Source organism: Poromitra crassiceps (assembly GCF_964638095.1).
Source record: "Poromitra crassiceps genome assembly, chromosome: 21".
In the NCBI taxonomy this organism is placed as follows: Eukaryota; Metazoa; Chordata; class Actinopteri; order Beryciformes; family Melamphaidae; genus Poromitra; species Poromitra crassiceps.
In genome coordinates, this window is record NC_139638.1 from 29,006,776 (window position 1) to 29,019,836 (window position 13,061).

Sequence of the window (13,061 nt, forward strand, 5' to 3'; positions counted from 1 at the left end):
TACCCCTCAGTGCTGATCTTCGCCGATGCAGTTGTTTCGCCCCACCGCCTCCCCTGAACACCACCAATGCCATGACTCCTGAAGAATTCCCTACGGGGGGGGGGGGGGATTCTCTATCCTATAAATCACTGACGTCCTCCTCACATCTCAGGAGGAGCGTCATCATATCATGGAGTCATACGCCCAAATCTAATTTGTTTATTGTATCATTAAAGTTGATTGTTTTTTCTTCTAGTCGATCATTATTGAATTATGGCCAGGCGTCAAAGCCCTCGCCGTAGGCGCCGTAGGGCTACGCCGTAGGGCCATCGAGCCTGCCAATTCTGAGATGTCTCATAAAGCAACGTAATTCTCTCTCGTTCCTTGGTTCCTGCGGTAGGATGGTTATCCGTTGCTGTACCGGGGGAGATTCGAGGGTACGAGATGGCCCACAAACGTCATGGCAAACTGCCATGGAAAGAGCTGTTCCAACCAAGCATTGAGCTGGCTGAGAAGGGCTTCCCTCTGGGCAGAGCGCTGGCCACCGCTCTGTCCAGGTACAGGACAACCATCATGAGGGACCCAACATTATGGTGAGTAGCTTCAACCAATGGTCAAAGGCTTTTGGTGTGCATGGAAATAGCAACTTTATTGTCCCGTCTCCATTATGGAAATTTGAACATGTGTAACGCATTTTAATGTGTTCACATTGAGTATGAAAAGAAAGAGCAGCAACAATAAAAGGAATAGAATCAAATAAGAACAAAACAAAATGTCAGACAATGGACTTCATCAATATGCAAAGAACATTTTCTCATGCATTTCTAAAATGACACGACTTCAAACTAGTTTTATTCAATTGTAAAATGTGGAAATAATTAAAGCATAAAGTGCACAAAGTAAAGCCACATTACTTGCACTACTCCACAATTTGTCTATTTACTTTAGTGCAGTTTCTGTTGCTGACGGAGAGCCACACACACACTATTCTCTATAATGTACATGAAGTACTATACTTCAATACAAATGTACTTAAGTAATGTACTGACCTGAAAAAAGTACAGGTACACTACACAACACAACAATGATACCATAAATTGCAGTGACATGAGTAGATGTATGAGTTCTTACACCCTTGTTAAAAGGCATTGGCTGAGTTACATCTGAACATGAAATTGAGTGTGTGATGATTTGAAAGTCCTTCAAAGTGATGTACATTAATAACCACCTAATGTGTTCTTCTCTCTCTCTCTCTATTTCAGTGAAGTGTTTTGTGTGGAAGGAGGTACTGATGTCTTAAAGGAAAATGAAACCATCAAATTTACCAAGCTGGCACAGACCTATACAAGAATAGCTGAGGACGGTCCCGATGTTTTCTACCATGGACAAATAGCTCAGGACCTTGTGACTGATATTCAGGCATCAGGTAGTAGTCTATGTTGTTGTTGTTGTTGTCTTGTAGCTCTTGTTCATATGAGGAAAATGACTCTAACCTGATCCCAACCTCCTTCCTCATCCAGTCAGAGTGTCCGACTATGAGGAAAACTGAATAAACTACTCTTGAATTGAAACACATTGAATAAAAACAGATACAGGCAGCAAATATAGTCATTCAATGTGTTCATTGTTCTCATTTGGATCTCATTAATGCCTGTGACCATATTGGGACTGTATTGTACTGTAATTAGCAAGTTATCAAATCAATAACTTAATCACTTTTACCAACAACAACAAAAAAATATATACAGACTTTACTTCCCTCTGGCAAGTCACAATTGCTCAGTCACATTTTTAATTACTCTAGGGAGTAATATGATCATTCATTCCCATCATTATTGTCATTTCCGTTATTGTTCAACTTAATTTATTCAAAACTCTTTGGGAAATATAATAAAATGGGTTACAACTTTTTTCAAAACTATAACTTCCATGTCAAGAAGAATGTGCAGGCTTCCCAGTTTGGGCTGACTGTTTGCAGTGTTTTGTCCACCTGTATTCAGGCGGTATTATCACGCTGGACGATCTGAGGGATTACCAGCCTCTGCTGGACGAGAGCCCCATCAGGGTGAATGTTGGCCAGTACAACATGGCGGTCCCCGACGCCCCGGCCAGCGGCCCCGTGCTCTCCCTCATATTAAACATCTTGAATGGTAAGGTGATGTGGCCCCTCATATGAATGTCCATGAGGTTGCTGCAAAATGTAGTTAAACAGCTCACCCTAAAATCCAAAATACATATTTTTCCTCTCACCTAATAGTACTATTTATCCACCTAGATCGTTTTGTGTTAGTTGCCTGCGTTTTGGAAATATCAGCCCTAGAGATTTCTGCCTTCTCTCAAATACAATGGCACTGGATGGCACTCGGCTTGTGGTGGTGGAAGTGACAAAAACATACATTTGAAAAACTCAACAGCAATGTCTCTTTCCAGAAATCATGACCCCGGTTATTCAAGATAATCCACAAACCTTGTTGTGAACCATGTAGGAACAATTTTCTTTAGACCGAACTACACCCACTAGTTAGTTTCTACATGAAACTGCTCACAACTAGGTCTACTGTGTTATCTTGGGTAACCGGGTCATTATTTCTGGAAAGAGACATTGTATCCAGTTCCATTGTATTGTAGAAAAGGCAGACATCTCTACACCTGATATCTCCAAAACCCAGCAACTCACACCAAAACGATGCCGATGGATAAATAGCACTACATGTAAGAGGAAATACATGTCATTTTGGATTTTAGGGTGAGCTGTCCCTTTAAGCTGCAGGTGAAGCAGAACACTGACTCTCAAGTGTTGCTTTTGACTGAAGTAATTAACATCCAAAGATGCTCTCTTCACACACCTGAGAGGCTCAGAGAGTCCGACGCACTGTCAGCAAAGTCCACGCTATAATAATAAAAAAAGGTTGCTAATTAACATCGTGGCTATCTTGCTCCACCATTACTCTACTGTGTGTCTTCACTACGCTGAATCATGTAAGCAACCCCCTGTGGGCACCTGCCTTCACAGGATGATTCATCCAACCCAGCACAAAGTGTCCACTCTGCAGCCATGTTCTCTCCGGTCGTCAGCTGGTTTCCAGCAGCAGTCACAGTGTCTGCCTCTGAGGATGAGATGAGAAACTTTCTTCTAAAAAAGGAATGAATCTCTCTGAACCTCCCCTCCCCCCCTGCTCACTGTGGCCCCCTGCCTCACACTCTAACACTAAGCTGACCAATTTACCTTTAATTGGACACAGTTGGCTGGTGGAGGCGCATGATGCACGCCACATGTCAGTCAGTGACTGGCCCAAACTTTCATCCTGCTGCTGACTGACCATGACTTCTGCCTCTGCCCCCGACAGCTGAAACTCATCAGACTCTCCCGTTCCCACAGCCTCTCTCTCTCTCTCTCTCTCCTCTTTCTATCTATCTGTGGCTGTCGGCTCAACCAGCTCTAACAACCATCTGGTCTGGGAGGTGGAACACGAGGAGCTTTCAGACTAAAGAAAAACACAGGAACCCGGCTGAGCCAAGTCTATTTGACTGCAAAATGTAGTTAAACATGTAGTTAAACGGAAAGCGTCTGCTTTCCGACCTGACGAAAGTGTGAATAAAGACAGATGAGCGGGCCATGGTAAAAAAAAAAAAAAATGTAGCTACTGATGGTCGTTGTGTTCATCCACAGGGTACAACCTTACCTCGGCTAGTATGGCAAGCGGCGAGAAGATCCTAACCTACCATCGCATCGTAGAGGCCTTACGTTTCGCTTACGCGAAGAGGACCTTGATAGGAGATCCGAATTTCCTCAACATCACAGATGTAAGGCCGTAGTCTCTTAATAGTTCATTAATACGTAATATTGATCCAAAACTTTGTTTATCTCTGACAATTAATTGTTTTCGTATCTCACTTTCCTCCAAAAGCTCATTCAGAATATAACTTCGACTGCCTTCGCCGATCGCCTCCGTGAAAAGATTACAGATGACACCACGCATCCCGTGAACTACTACGAGCCCGAGTTCCACCTGCCGGACAACCACGGCACCGCACATCTCTCGGTGGTAGCAGAGGATGGAAGTGCTGTGGCGGCCACCAGCACCATCAACCATTTGTATGAAGTTGGTTGTAAACATCTAATACCCAAAAAAACAAAACATCTCATATAAAAATAAAACAAATTGAAACAATCCCCTCATATCTCAACGATCTATATCTTCCTGCAGTTTGGGCGCCAAAGTCATGTCCAAATCAACGGGAATCCTCCTCAATAATGAGATGGATGACTTCAGCTCCCCGCTCATCACCAACGGCTTTGGAGTGCCTCCGTCACCAAACAACTTCATCAGGCCAGGTTAGAAGGATCAAACTCACACTTCCCACCAGTCCCACTATAGTTTACAGTTTTACACTAACCCCCTTTTGCTATTTCTTCCCATGGCGCTGGCCAGCAGGTCTGCCGGGGTCAGAAGCTGGCAAAGGTCCTAGAGAGTCGCGGGGTTTGAGGGGTGGATAGGGGGAGGAGCTAGGGCAGTGTGGGTGGTGGGGGGGAGGGCAAGGAAGGGGGACGAGGCTAGGGAAAAGGGGCCATAGCTCGGGATAGGAAAGTCAGAGAGAGCCCGGATTCGAGGTGTCGTTAAGGGGATGTCGGTGGTGGGAGGGGAGCGTGGTGAGGGAGGGCGGTGGGGCTACGTAAAAGGGGGATAGGAACGTCCCTAGAGAGTCAGCGTTCGAGGGTTGGTGGGGGGAGTGGCTACGGGGATGTTGGTGGTGGGTGGGGGGCAAGGAAGGGATGCGGGTTAGGGAAAAGGGGCTGTAGCTACGGATAGGAAGTTCGTAGAGAGTCCAGATTCGGGGGGCGAATAGGGGGAGTGGCTATGGAGTTGTGGGTGGTGGGAGGGGGGCGTGGTGAGGGAAAATAGGCCGTAGCTAGGGATAGGAAGATCGAAGAGAGTCGGGTTCGAGCAGGGTAGGGTGAGTTACAAGGGGGGGGGGCGTGGTCAGGAAAGGGGCGGGGCTAGGGACGAGTGGCCGTAGCTAGGGATAGGAAGGTCTTAGAGGCTAAATGGCCACACCACTGCGCTGTGGGCTTAATGGTTTTTGCGCTTGTTGTAAAATAATGAAGCTGTAAAATAGGTTGCCTCTTTGGTGGTGCTTTTCAACCATGTTGTTTTAAACTCAATTGAATTCCTTTGTCCCATTGTCAGGGAAAAGGCCCATGTCTTCCATGTGTCCAACCATCCTCTTTGACAAAAACAACCAAGTGAAGATGGTGGTGGGTGCTTCAGGAGGAACAAAGATTACCACCGCTATCGCCCAGGTAAACAAAATACCTGTTCATTTACCACCGCTATCGCCCAGGTAAACAAAATACCCGTTCATTTACCACCGCTATCGCCCAGGTAAACAAGATACCTGATCATTTACCACCGCTATCTCCCAGGTAAACAAGATACCTGATCATTTACCACCGCTATAGCCCAGGTAAACAAAATACCTGTTAATTTACCACCGCTATAGCCCAGGTAAACAAGATACCTGTTCATTTACCACCGCTATAGCCCAGGTAAACAAAGATACCTGTTCATTTACCACCGCTATTGCCCAGGTAAACAAGATACCTGATCATTTCAGTTTCATTAAGATCTCTATTGAAATGTTTGCTGTTCTGCAGGTGATTCTGAATACGCTGTTCTTTGACTACGACCTGGAGAAAGCTGTGTCGGACCCAAGGATCCACAACCAGTTGGTTCCTAACACCACTCTAGCAGAGCCGGGCTTTGACAAAGTGAGTGTCACAGACAAACAAACAACTCTGCTGTACGTGGCCAAGAGCAGGGTGGCTAGCATGTAGGCTACATGACCAAGAGCAGGGTGGCTAGCATGTAGGCTACATGACCAAGAGCAGGGTGGCTAGCATGTAGGCTACATGACCAAGAGCAGGGTGGCTAGCTGTAGGCTACATGACCAAGAGCAGGGTGGCTAGCATGTAGGCTACATGACCAAGAGCAGGGTGGCTAGCATGTAGGCTACATGACCAAGAGCAGGGTGACTAGCATGTAGGCTACATGACCAAGAGCAGGGTGGCTAGCATGTAGGCTACATGACCAAGAGCAGGGTGACTAGCATGTAGGCTACATGCAGGGTGACTAGCATGTAGGCTACATGACCAAGAGCAGGGTGACTAGCATGTAGGCTACATGACCAAGAGCAGGGTGGCTAGCATGTAGGCTACATGACCAAGAGCAGGGTGACTAGCATGTAGGCTACATGACCAAGAGCAGGGTGACTAGCATGTAGGCTACATGCAGGGTGACTAGCATGTAGGCTACATGACCAAGAGCAGGGTGACTAGCATGTAGGCTACATGACCAAGAGCAGGGTGGCTAGCATGTAGGCTACATGACCAAGAGCAGGGTGACTAGCATGTAGGCTACATGCAGGGTGACTAGCATGTAGGCTACATGACCAAGAGCAGGGTGACTAGCATGTAGGCTACATGACCAAGAGCAGGGTGACTAGCATGTAGGCTACATGACCAAGAGCAGGGTGGCTAGCATGTAGGCTACATGCAGGGTGACTAGCATGTAGGCTACATGACCAAGAGCAGGGTGGCTAGCATGTAGGCTACATGACCAAGAGCAGGGTGGCTAGCTGTAGGCTACATGACCAAGAGCAGGGTGGCTAGCTGTAGGCTACATGACCAAGAGCAGGGTGGCTAGCATGTAGGCTACATGACCAAGAGCAGGGTGGCTAGCATGTAGGCTACATGACCAAGAGCAGGGTGGCTAGCATGTAGGCTACATGACCAAGAGCAGGGTGACTAGCTGTAGGCTACATGACCAAGAGCAGGGTGGCTAGCATGTAGGCTACATGACCAAGAGCAGGGTGGCTAGCTGTAGGCTACATGACCAAGAGCAGGGTGGCTAGCTGTACATGTCCAAGAGCAGGGTGGCTAGCATGTAGGGAGACCATCCCTCAACCACAAGTCCTGGGTTCAAACCCCCTTGGCGGCAAGTCACAGAGTCCCTCCCCCCTCCCCTCTGCCGCTGAACCAGTACTAGCATACTAATAGTCTAATGATTTGTAAAATAGCAGCATATTGTAATAATCCGCTCCCAGGATCATTAAGTGAGGAGGAGAAGAGGCAATACTTGGTACAGTCTTTATTCCTGGTTCACACTCATAGCTTCTAGCTACACACACAGCTCCTAGCTACACACACGTCCTGTCCGCTTCCTCGTATTTCCCGACTCCCCCCCCAGCCGAGACCGGAAGTCCCCTATACACTGGCTGGTCCGCTGCCTTCACGTAACGTCGTAATCACCACCGACATGTCAAACTCTGGGTCGCCACATTACCCCCTCCCTTCTTAGGCCCGCTCCCACGCGGGCACCCACAACCCACACATATCCCCCTGTACCAAAACACACCAACACATCAACACTTTTTCCCAATAACCCCCACAGACATTAAATTTCCCCCCAAACAGTCTTGTCTTATTTCCCCACTTAATTTTCGTTACTTCACATTACCCATATTTTCAATTAATTCGTTTCTCTTTTCCCATTCATTTAAATTCTACACACATTTCCATTCATTTAAACCACCACCATTTCCATCCCCCCTTTCAAAGCTTCTGTCCCATCTGAAGCCCTCTAGTCCCTCCCAACCCCCAGTGGGGTTAGTCCTTCGCAGGGTGACTCTCTTCGGTCCCCCCTCTGTGCCCTACAGTCATCACATGCACTGCAGTAGCTCCGCACGTCCTCTTTTTGTTTGCCCCAGTAGTACATGCTACGGATGCGGCTGAGTGTCTCTTCAGGCCCGAAATGCCTTTTGAGTCTGAGATGACCGATTACGGGGCCCCTGTGCATCCACCGCAAGACCAATTCCCGCAGGTAGCTGGGCACAACCGCCCGGGACCCCTCCTTCCCGTGTCCTTTCCTCGCCAACATCCCCTCTTCATCCAGACGCAGGTCCGTAAACATGTTCCACAGTCCCTTCGTGGTACCGGAAAACATGTGAATCTCCTCTCCAGGGGGTCGGCGCCCGGCCGCCACCCACGTGAGCACCGGACCGATGTCCGCGTCCTCCGCCTGCCTGCGTTTCCACTCCTCCACGTCGACATCCATGATGGTCACGTCGTCTCCCGTCAGCCCAAAGTCTACACAGTAGTTCTCCCATCCCCCACCCCCAGGGGGCGGCCTTTTCATTCCAGTAAGGAGAAAACTACCAACGGCGATCTCCACCTTGGCTTCCTGCACCGCAATTGTGGGGGGTGTGGAGCAGTCAGGTTGGGCTGGTTCCTCCGGCGTTGACCCCTCTCGCTCACCCGGAGACAGGAGCATTGCTCTCCCGACTGTAACAGCGTTGCAGATGTTGTCCTCTACCGTGGGGGTTGCAGAGCAGCTAGGCTCCTCCGGTGCCAGCAACACCCGTCCATCTGGACACGCAGTCCACACTCTCCTGACCTGAATGACCTCTTCCCCCCGGCTGCACACATTCTCCTCTGGAGACACAATCGTCAGTCCCCCGACTCGAATAATGTTCTCTTCAGCCTGTGTCCCTCCTTCGTCCTCCACAGACTCAGTGCAGTTCCTGGCCAAATGTCCAGGCTTCTTACACGACCAACAGAGTCTCACCTGCCAGCCGCCTGCACATCTCTCCTCTCCCGTTGTCCTCTGTCCTCTGACAGCCTCCGGACACTCCCTGGCCAGATGTCCAGACGTCCCGCACGACCAACAGACACCCGGGCGCCCCCAGTACCGTTGCTCCACGTACCTGGTTTGCCCCGAATGAATGCTGTGACACCACCTCGCCAGATGACCCTGTGCTCCACAAGTCCAACACAGTCTCTGCGGCTCCTCCGTCCGCTTTTCTCCATGCTGCGTGACCTCCTGCAGCCGTTTCATAAGCTCCTCTGCCCAGACAGGCGTCGCTTCCAACAGCCGTCTGATCTCCTGCATCAAGCGGGCCTCCACGCCGGCAAGCACCGCGCTGAACTCCTGCTTCAGGCGTGTCTCCATGCCAGCCAGTACCGCGCTGAACTCCGGAGTCGGTAGCTCCTCCCTCCCCCCGTCCAACGACGAGGGTCCACCAACGTGTGCCATTCCACGTGGTGTTTGTAGCAGTTAGCACACCAGCTAACCCCCAGCTAGCACACCAGCTAGCCTCCAGCTAGCACGCACAGCTAGCCTTGCAGCAGTTTAGCAGACACAGCTAACCTTTCAGCAGCTAGCAGACACAGCTAGCCGCCCACGCCTGGCCGATCCTCCAAGGCGTTAATTTTCACTTCTTCTCCGCTCCTCCTTGCCCCTTCTCACACGCCAACTGTAGCACTCAAGCCGGCCTACTTGAGGGAAATCCAGCCCGATTAGCTTGCAGCTGGCTGGAACCTCCGCGACGAGCAGCAACAGTCCGTCTCTCCGTTCCTCTTTTTTTTGATGCTACGAGGCGAGCGGCAAAGTTCGTAGTTAACACTTCTGTACACCAATGTAATAATCCGCTCCCAGGATCATTAAGTGAGGAGGAGAAGAGGCAATACTTGGTACAGTCTTTATTCCTGGTTCACACTCATAGCTTCTAGCTACACACACAGCTCCTAGCTACACACACGTCCTGTCCGCTTCCTCGTATTTCCCGACTCCCCCCCCAGCCGAGACCGGAAGTCCCCTATACACTGGCTGGTCCGCTGCCTTCACGTAACGTCGTAATCACCACCGACATGTCAAACTCTGGGTCGCCACAATATTCTGCAATCTGCACCATCTGAAATATAACGACTTGTCTCAAATCTTAAACTAAAAACTACAAAATATGAATGAATGAATGAATGAATGAATGAATGAATGAATAAAGTTTATTTCGCGCCACATCACAAAAAAACAAACAAACATGCGAAACAAAACAAACATACGATGCTGGCCGAAAAGGTTAGGGCTGAAGCTATAAGCTTGTAAATGCCCTAACCCAGTTCATCTTATAAATTACAAACTTTCCATATGGTCTCATTACAAAAAGACAAACGAACAAATTAACAAAAACAGCAAGCAATTTTTTTTTTTTTTTAAGCATTTGATCTATACGTCATATATACATTTTTAGCATTTGAACTATACATCATCAAAAGACAGTTAACCATCAGTTCTATATTTCTCCAGTATAAAGTGTTTCAACTTTCTCTTAAAATGAACAATATTTTTACTTTCCTTTAACTCCTCCGGTAAACCATTCCACAACTTCACCCCACAGACAGAAATGCACATGCTTTTCTTAGTGGTGTGCACAATCGGCTGTTTTAAATTAAATCTCCCTCTTAAGTTATATCCCCCTTCTCTATCATTGAACATTTTTTGGATGTTGTTTGGCAGTAGATTTTGTGTTGCTTTAAACACTATTTGTGCAGTTTTGAAATCCACTAGATCCCTAAATTTCAATGTCTGTGACTTTAAAAATAAGTCATTGGTGTGTTCATAATAGCCTACATTGTTCACTATTCTAATTGCTCTTTTTTGCATGGTGCTTATTGTCTGAAGTGTGCTCTTGTAGGTATTTCCCCACACCTCCACACAGTAGATTAGATATGGTAGAATGAGAGTGCAGTACAGTGTATACAGTGATTTATGGTTCAGAACGTGCCTCGTTTTACCCAGTAACCCCACACTCCTTGCTAATTTGGACCTGACATAGCTGACATGGGGTTTCCAGCTGAAGTTGTGGTCGATTTTGACGCCCAGGAATATGTTCTCATATACTCTTTCTAAACTAACACTATCTATTTTTAATTCCACCGGTGCCTTCAAATGTATGTTACGATTTCCAAAAACCATGAATTTGGTTTTTTTTATATTCAAAGATAACTTATTTGCATCAAACCACAACTTCAGCTTGCCCAATTCGGCTGAGACAACCTCCAACAACTTTTGAAGATTCTCCCCTGCACAGAAGACATTTGTATCGTCAGCAAAAATAACACATTTGAGTATATTGGAAACATTACATATATCATTTATGTACAGCAAAAATAATTTTGGTCCTAGAATTGACCCTTGCGGCACACCACAGGTGATGTCTGAAAGTGAAGACCTATATTCCCCTATCTGTACAAATTGTTGTCTATTTTCTATATAGCTTTTTAACCGAGGTATATTGCAATGCATTCAATTGTATTCGGTTTAAAATACACATTTACTAGAAGAGCTATTTGATCTCCTGGAGAATGTAAAAGACTTTGAAAAATCTACTAATCTAAAAAATTATTATTATTATTATTATATTGAGAAAGAAACCTCAATCATGATGAATGATGGATAGAGACACACTTACCTAAATGGTTCAGATTTATAGATATTCTTAAAGATTCAAATACACTTTCTTGGATTAATTGAATCAACGTGTATGTTGAAAGATTGAACATCCAGGATAGCATCAATCCGTGGCAATCCGCGTCTCAGCTCTCGAGCTAGCTTTAAAGAATTAGCTCATGAATGGTGCCGAGTGGAGGTGACTGTGACGCGGCTGTGTCCCACAGGTACAAGAAAAGTTTTCCATGCACCCTATGTTGTCTTTTAATACATAGAATTATGCTAATAACTTCCTATTGTAATAGTTGAGTCCTACACCACTTAGCAGCCTGACATGAACAAAGTGGGTGACATGAAAACAGACAAACTTCCTCATAAGGTTTTCCAAACAACTGCATAACTGTATTTTCTATTTTTCTATTTTTTTTAATTGCAGTCGTCTGTCTGTAGTGGAGTCTGTGTCCCAATGTGTGCTCTTGCTTGCAGGCTGTGCTGGACGGCCTGGCGCTGAAGCACCATGAGGTGGAGTATCTCACGGCGACAGGAGCGGTGGTGCAGGCGGTGGTTCGTCATGGCGACCGCCTCCACGCTCAGTCAGACTACAGAAAGTGGGGTTATGCTGCTGGCTACTGAGGTGGAAAAGCACTCCTCTGATTATGCAGAGAGACCGTGTGAACCTTGGCACCGCTGCTAACAAACAGCCGTCAGATTACGGACTTCATAAAGAACAATCATTATATGAACCTACTGTTCTGATCGTTATGTCGTGGAAACACATGGCTCAGAAAACAAAACACAACGCTGCCTGATTACTCATTACGTCCTTGAGATCTTAAGTGCCTCGAGTCTGAAGTCCGGAGTTGTTGTCACAAGTTGATCCATGACCTTCTTCTCACCGGGCTGACACAACATCTATTAAACATCTCCCAGCACACTTCAGCCCAGGAACAATGACCCGAGGGTGTGTTGAAACAAAAGAGGTGCCTCCAGAGATTTAAATCATTACTGCCACTGAAGAAATCCAGTATTTGTTCAACTTGTTTCAGGTCAAAGGATAGTAGGCCTATGTCAATTACCTATCGTGGATCGTGGTTTCCTGTTGTTTTTGTCTGTGTGTCTGTCTGTCTGTCTGTCTGTCTGTCTGTCTGTCTGTCTGTCTGTCTGTCTGTCTGTCTGGGATGTGGGTGGGTCATGGGTCATGGGTCATGGTTAGGGTTCCGATCTGACTCGCAAAATGTCATCACATCATAGCAGAGTATTGGCCATGGCAGAGGTCTGCATGCACTCTCCGAGCACACTCCTGACAGTTATTAGCCCTACGGCAAAATTTGAATGGGGTTCATCTACAGCTGCACCCAGAGGTAAAGACTTATCACAAAAATAAAGAATAAAATAAAACCTCCAAATAGAATTGTCAATGAGACTAAAGTTCATTTTTGAGTCACTTCAAACTTTGTTCAGACCCTTCCAGGACTCTGCATTTACAGTATACTGTATATGGCAACTACTCAAACGAGGAACTCACGTGACAGTAAGGACTGTAACACTCCAGGGACAACCCGTCATACAGACAGTACATAGTTTATGCCTAACTTCCCGCTATCCAGAGTGCATTGGCCTCCAGTGACCTCACAGCAGCAGAACAGCTGTTGCAGATCACTGTACACAGGATACAGGAGACAGAAAACCTTTTCATATTCATTTAGCAGCAGTGGCGTCTCATTTATGATCAGTGCAAGCTGGAAAAAAGAGGTCTCAAAATTCAATAAATTTTGAGAAAGCAAGTACACCGAATGA

The 13,061-nt window shown here is 46.9% G+C and overlaps 1 protein-coding gene across 1 annotated transcript in view; it reads left to right on the top strand.

Moving 5' to 3' along the window:
• The window catches only part of LOC310795760 (glutathione hydrolase 1 proenzyme-like), a gene marked incomplete at both ends in the record, with an annotated part of 15,666 nt that extends 3,769 nt beyond the window's left edge, over positions 1-11,897 (top strand). Inside the window, 9 exons of the mRNA XM_083657837.1 lie at positions 380-572; positions 1,242-1,405; positions 1,980-2,129; positions 3,650-3,783; positions 3,888-4,075; positions 4,188-4,315; positions 5,169-5,281; positions 5,636-5,749; positions 11,751-11,897. Coding sequence (XP_083513963.1) covers positions 380-572; positions 1,242-1,405; positions 1,980-2,129; positions 3,650-3,783; positions 3,888-4,075; positions 4,188-4,315; positions 5,169-5,281; positions 5,636-5,749; positions 11,751-11,897 — 1,331 coding nt within the window. The remainder of the gene's footprint in view (positions 1-379; positions 573-1,241; positions 1,406-1,979; positions 2,130-3,649; positions 3,784-3,887; positions 4,076-4,187; positions 4,316-5,168; positions 5,282-5,635; positions 5,750-11,750) is intronic.
• Between the last annotated feature and the right edge of the window lie 1,164 nt (positions 11,898-13,061).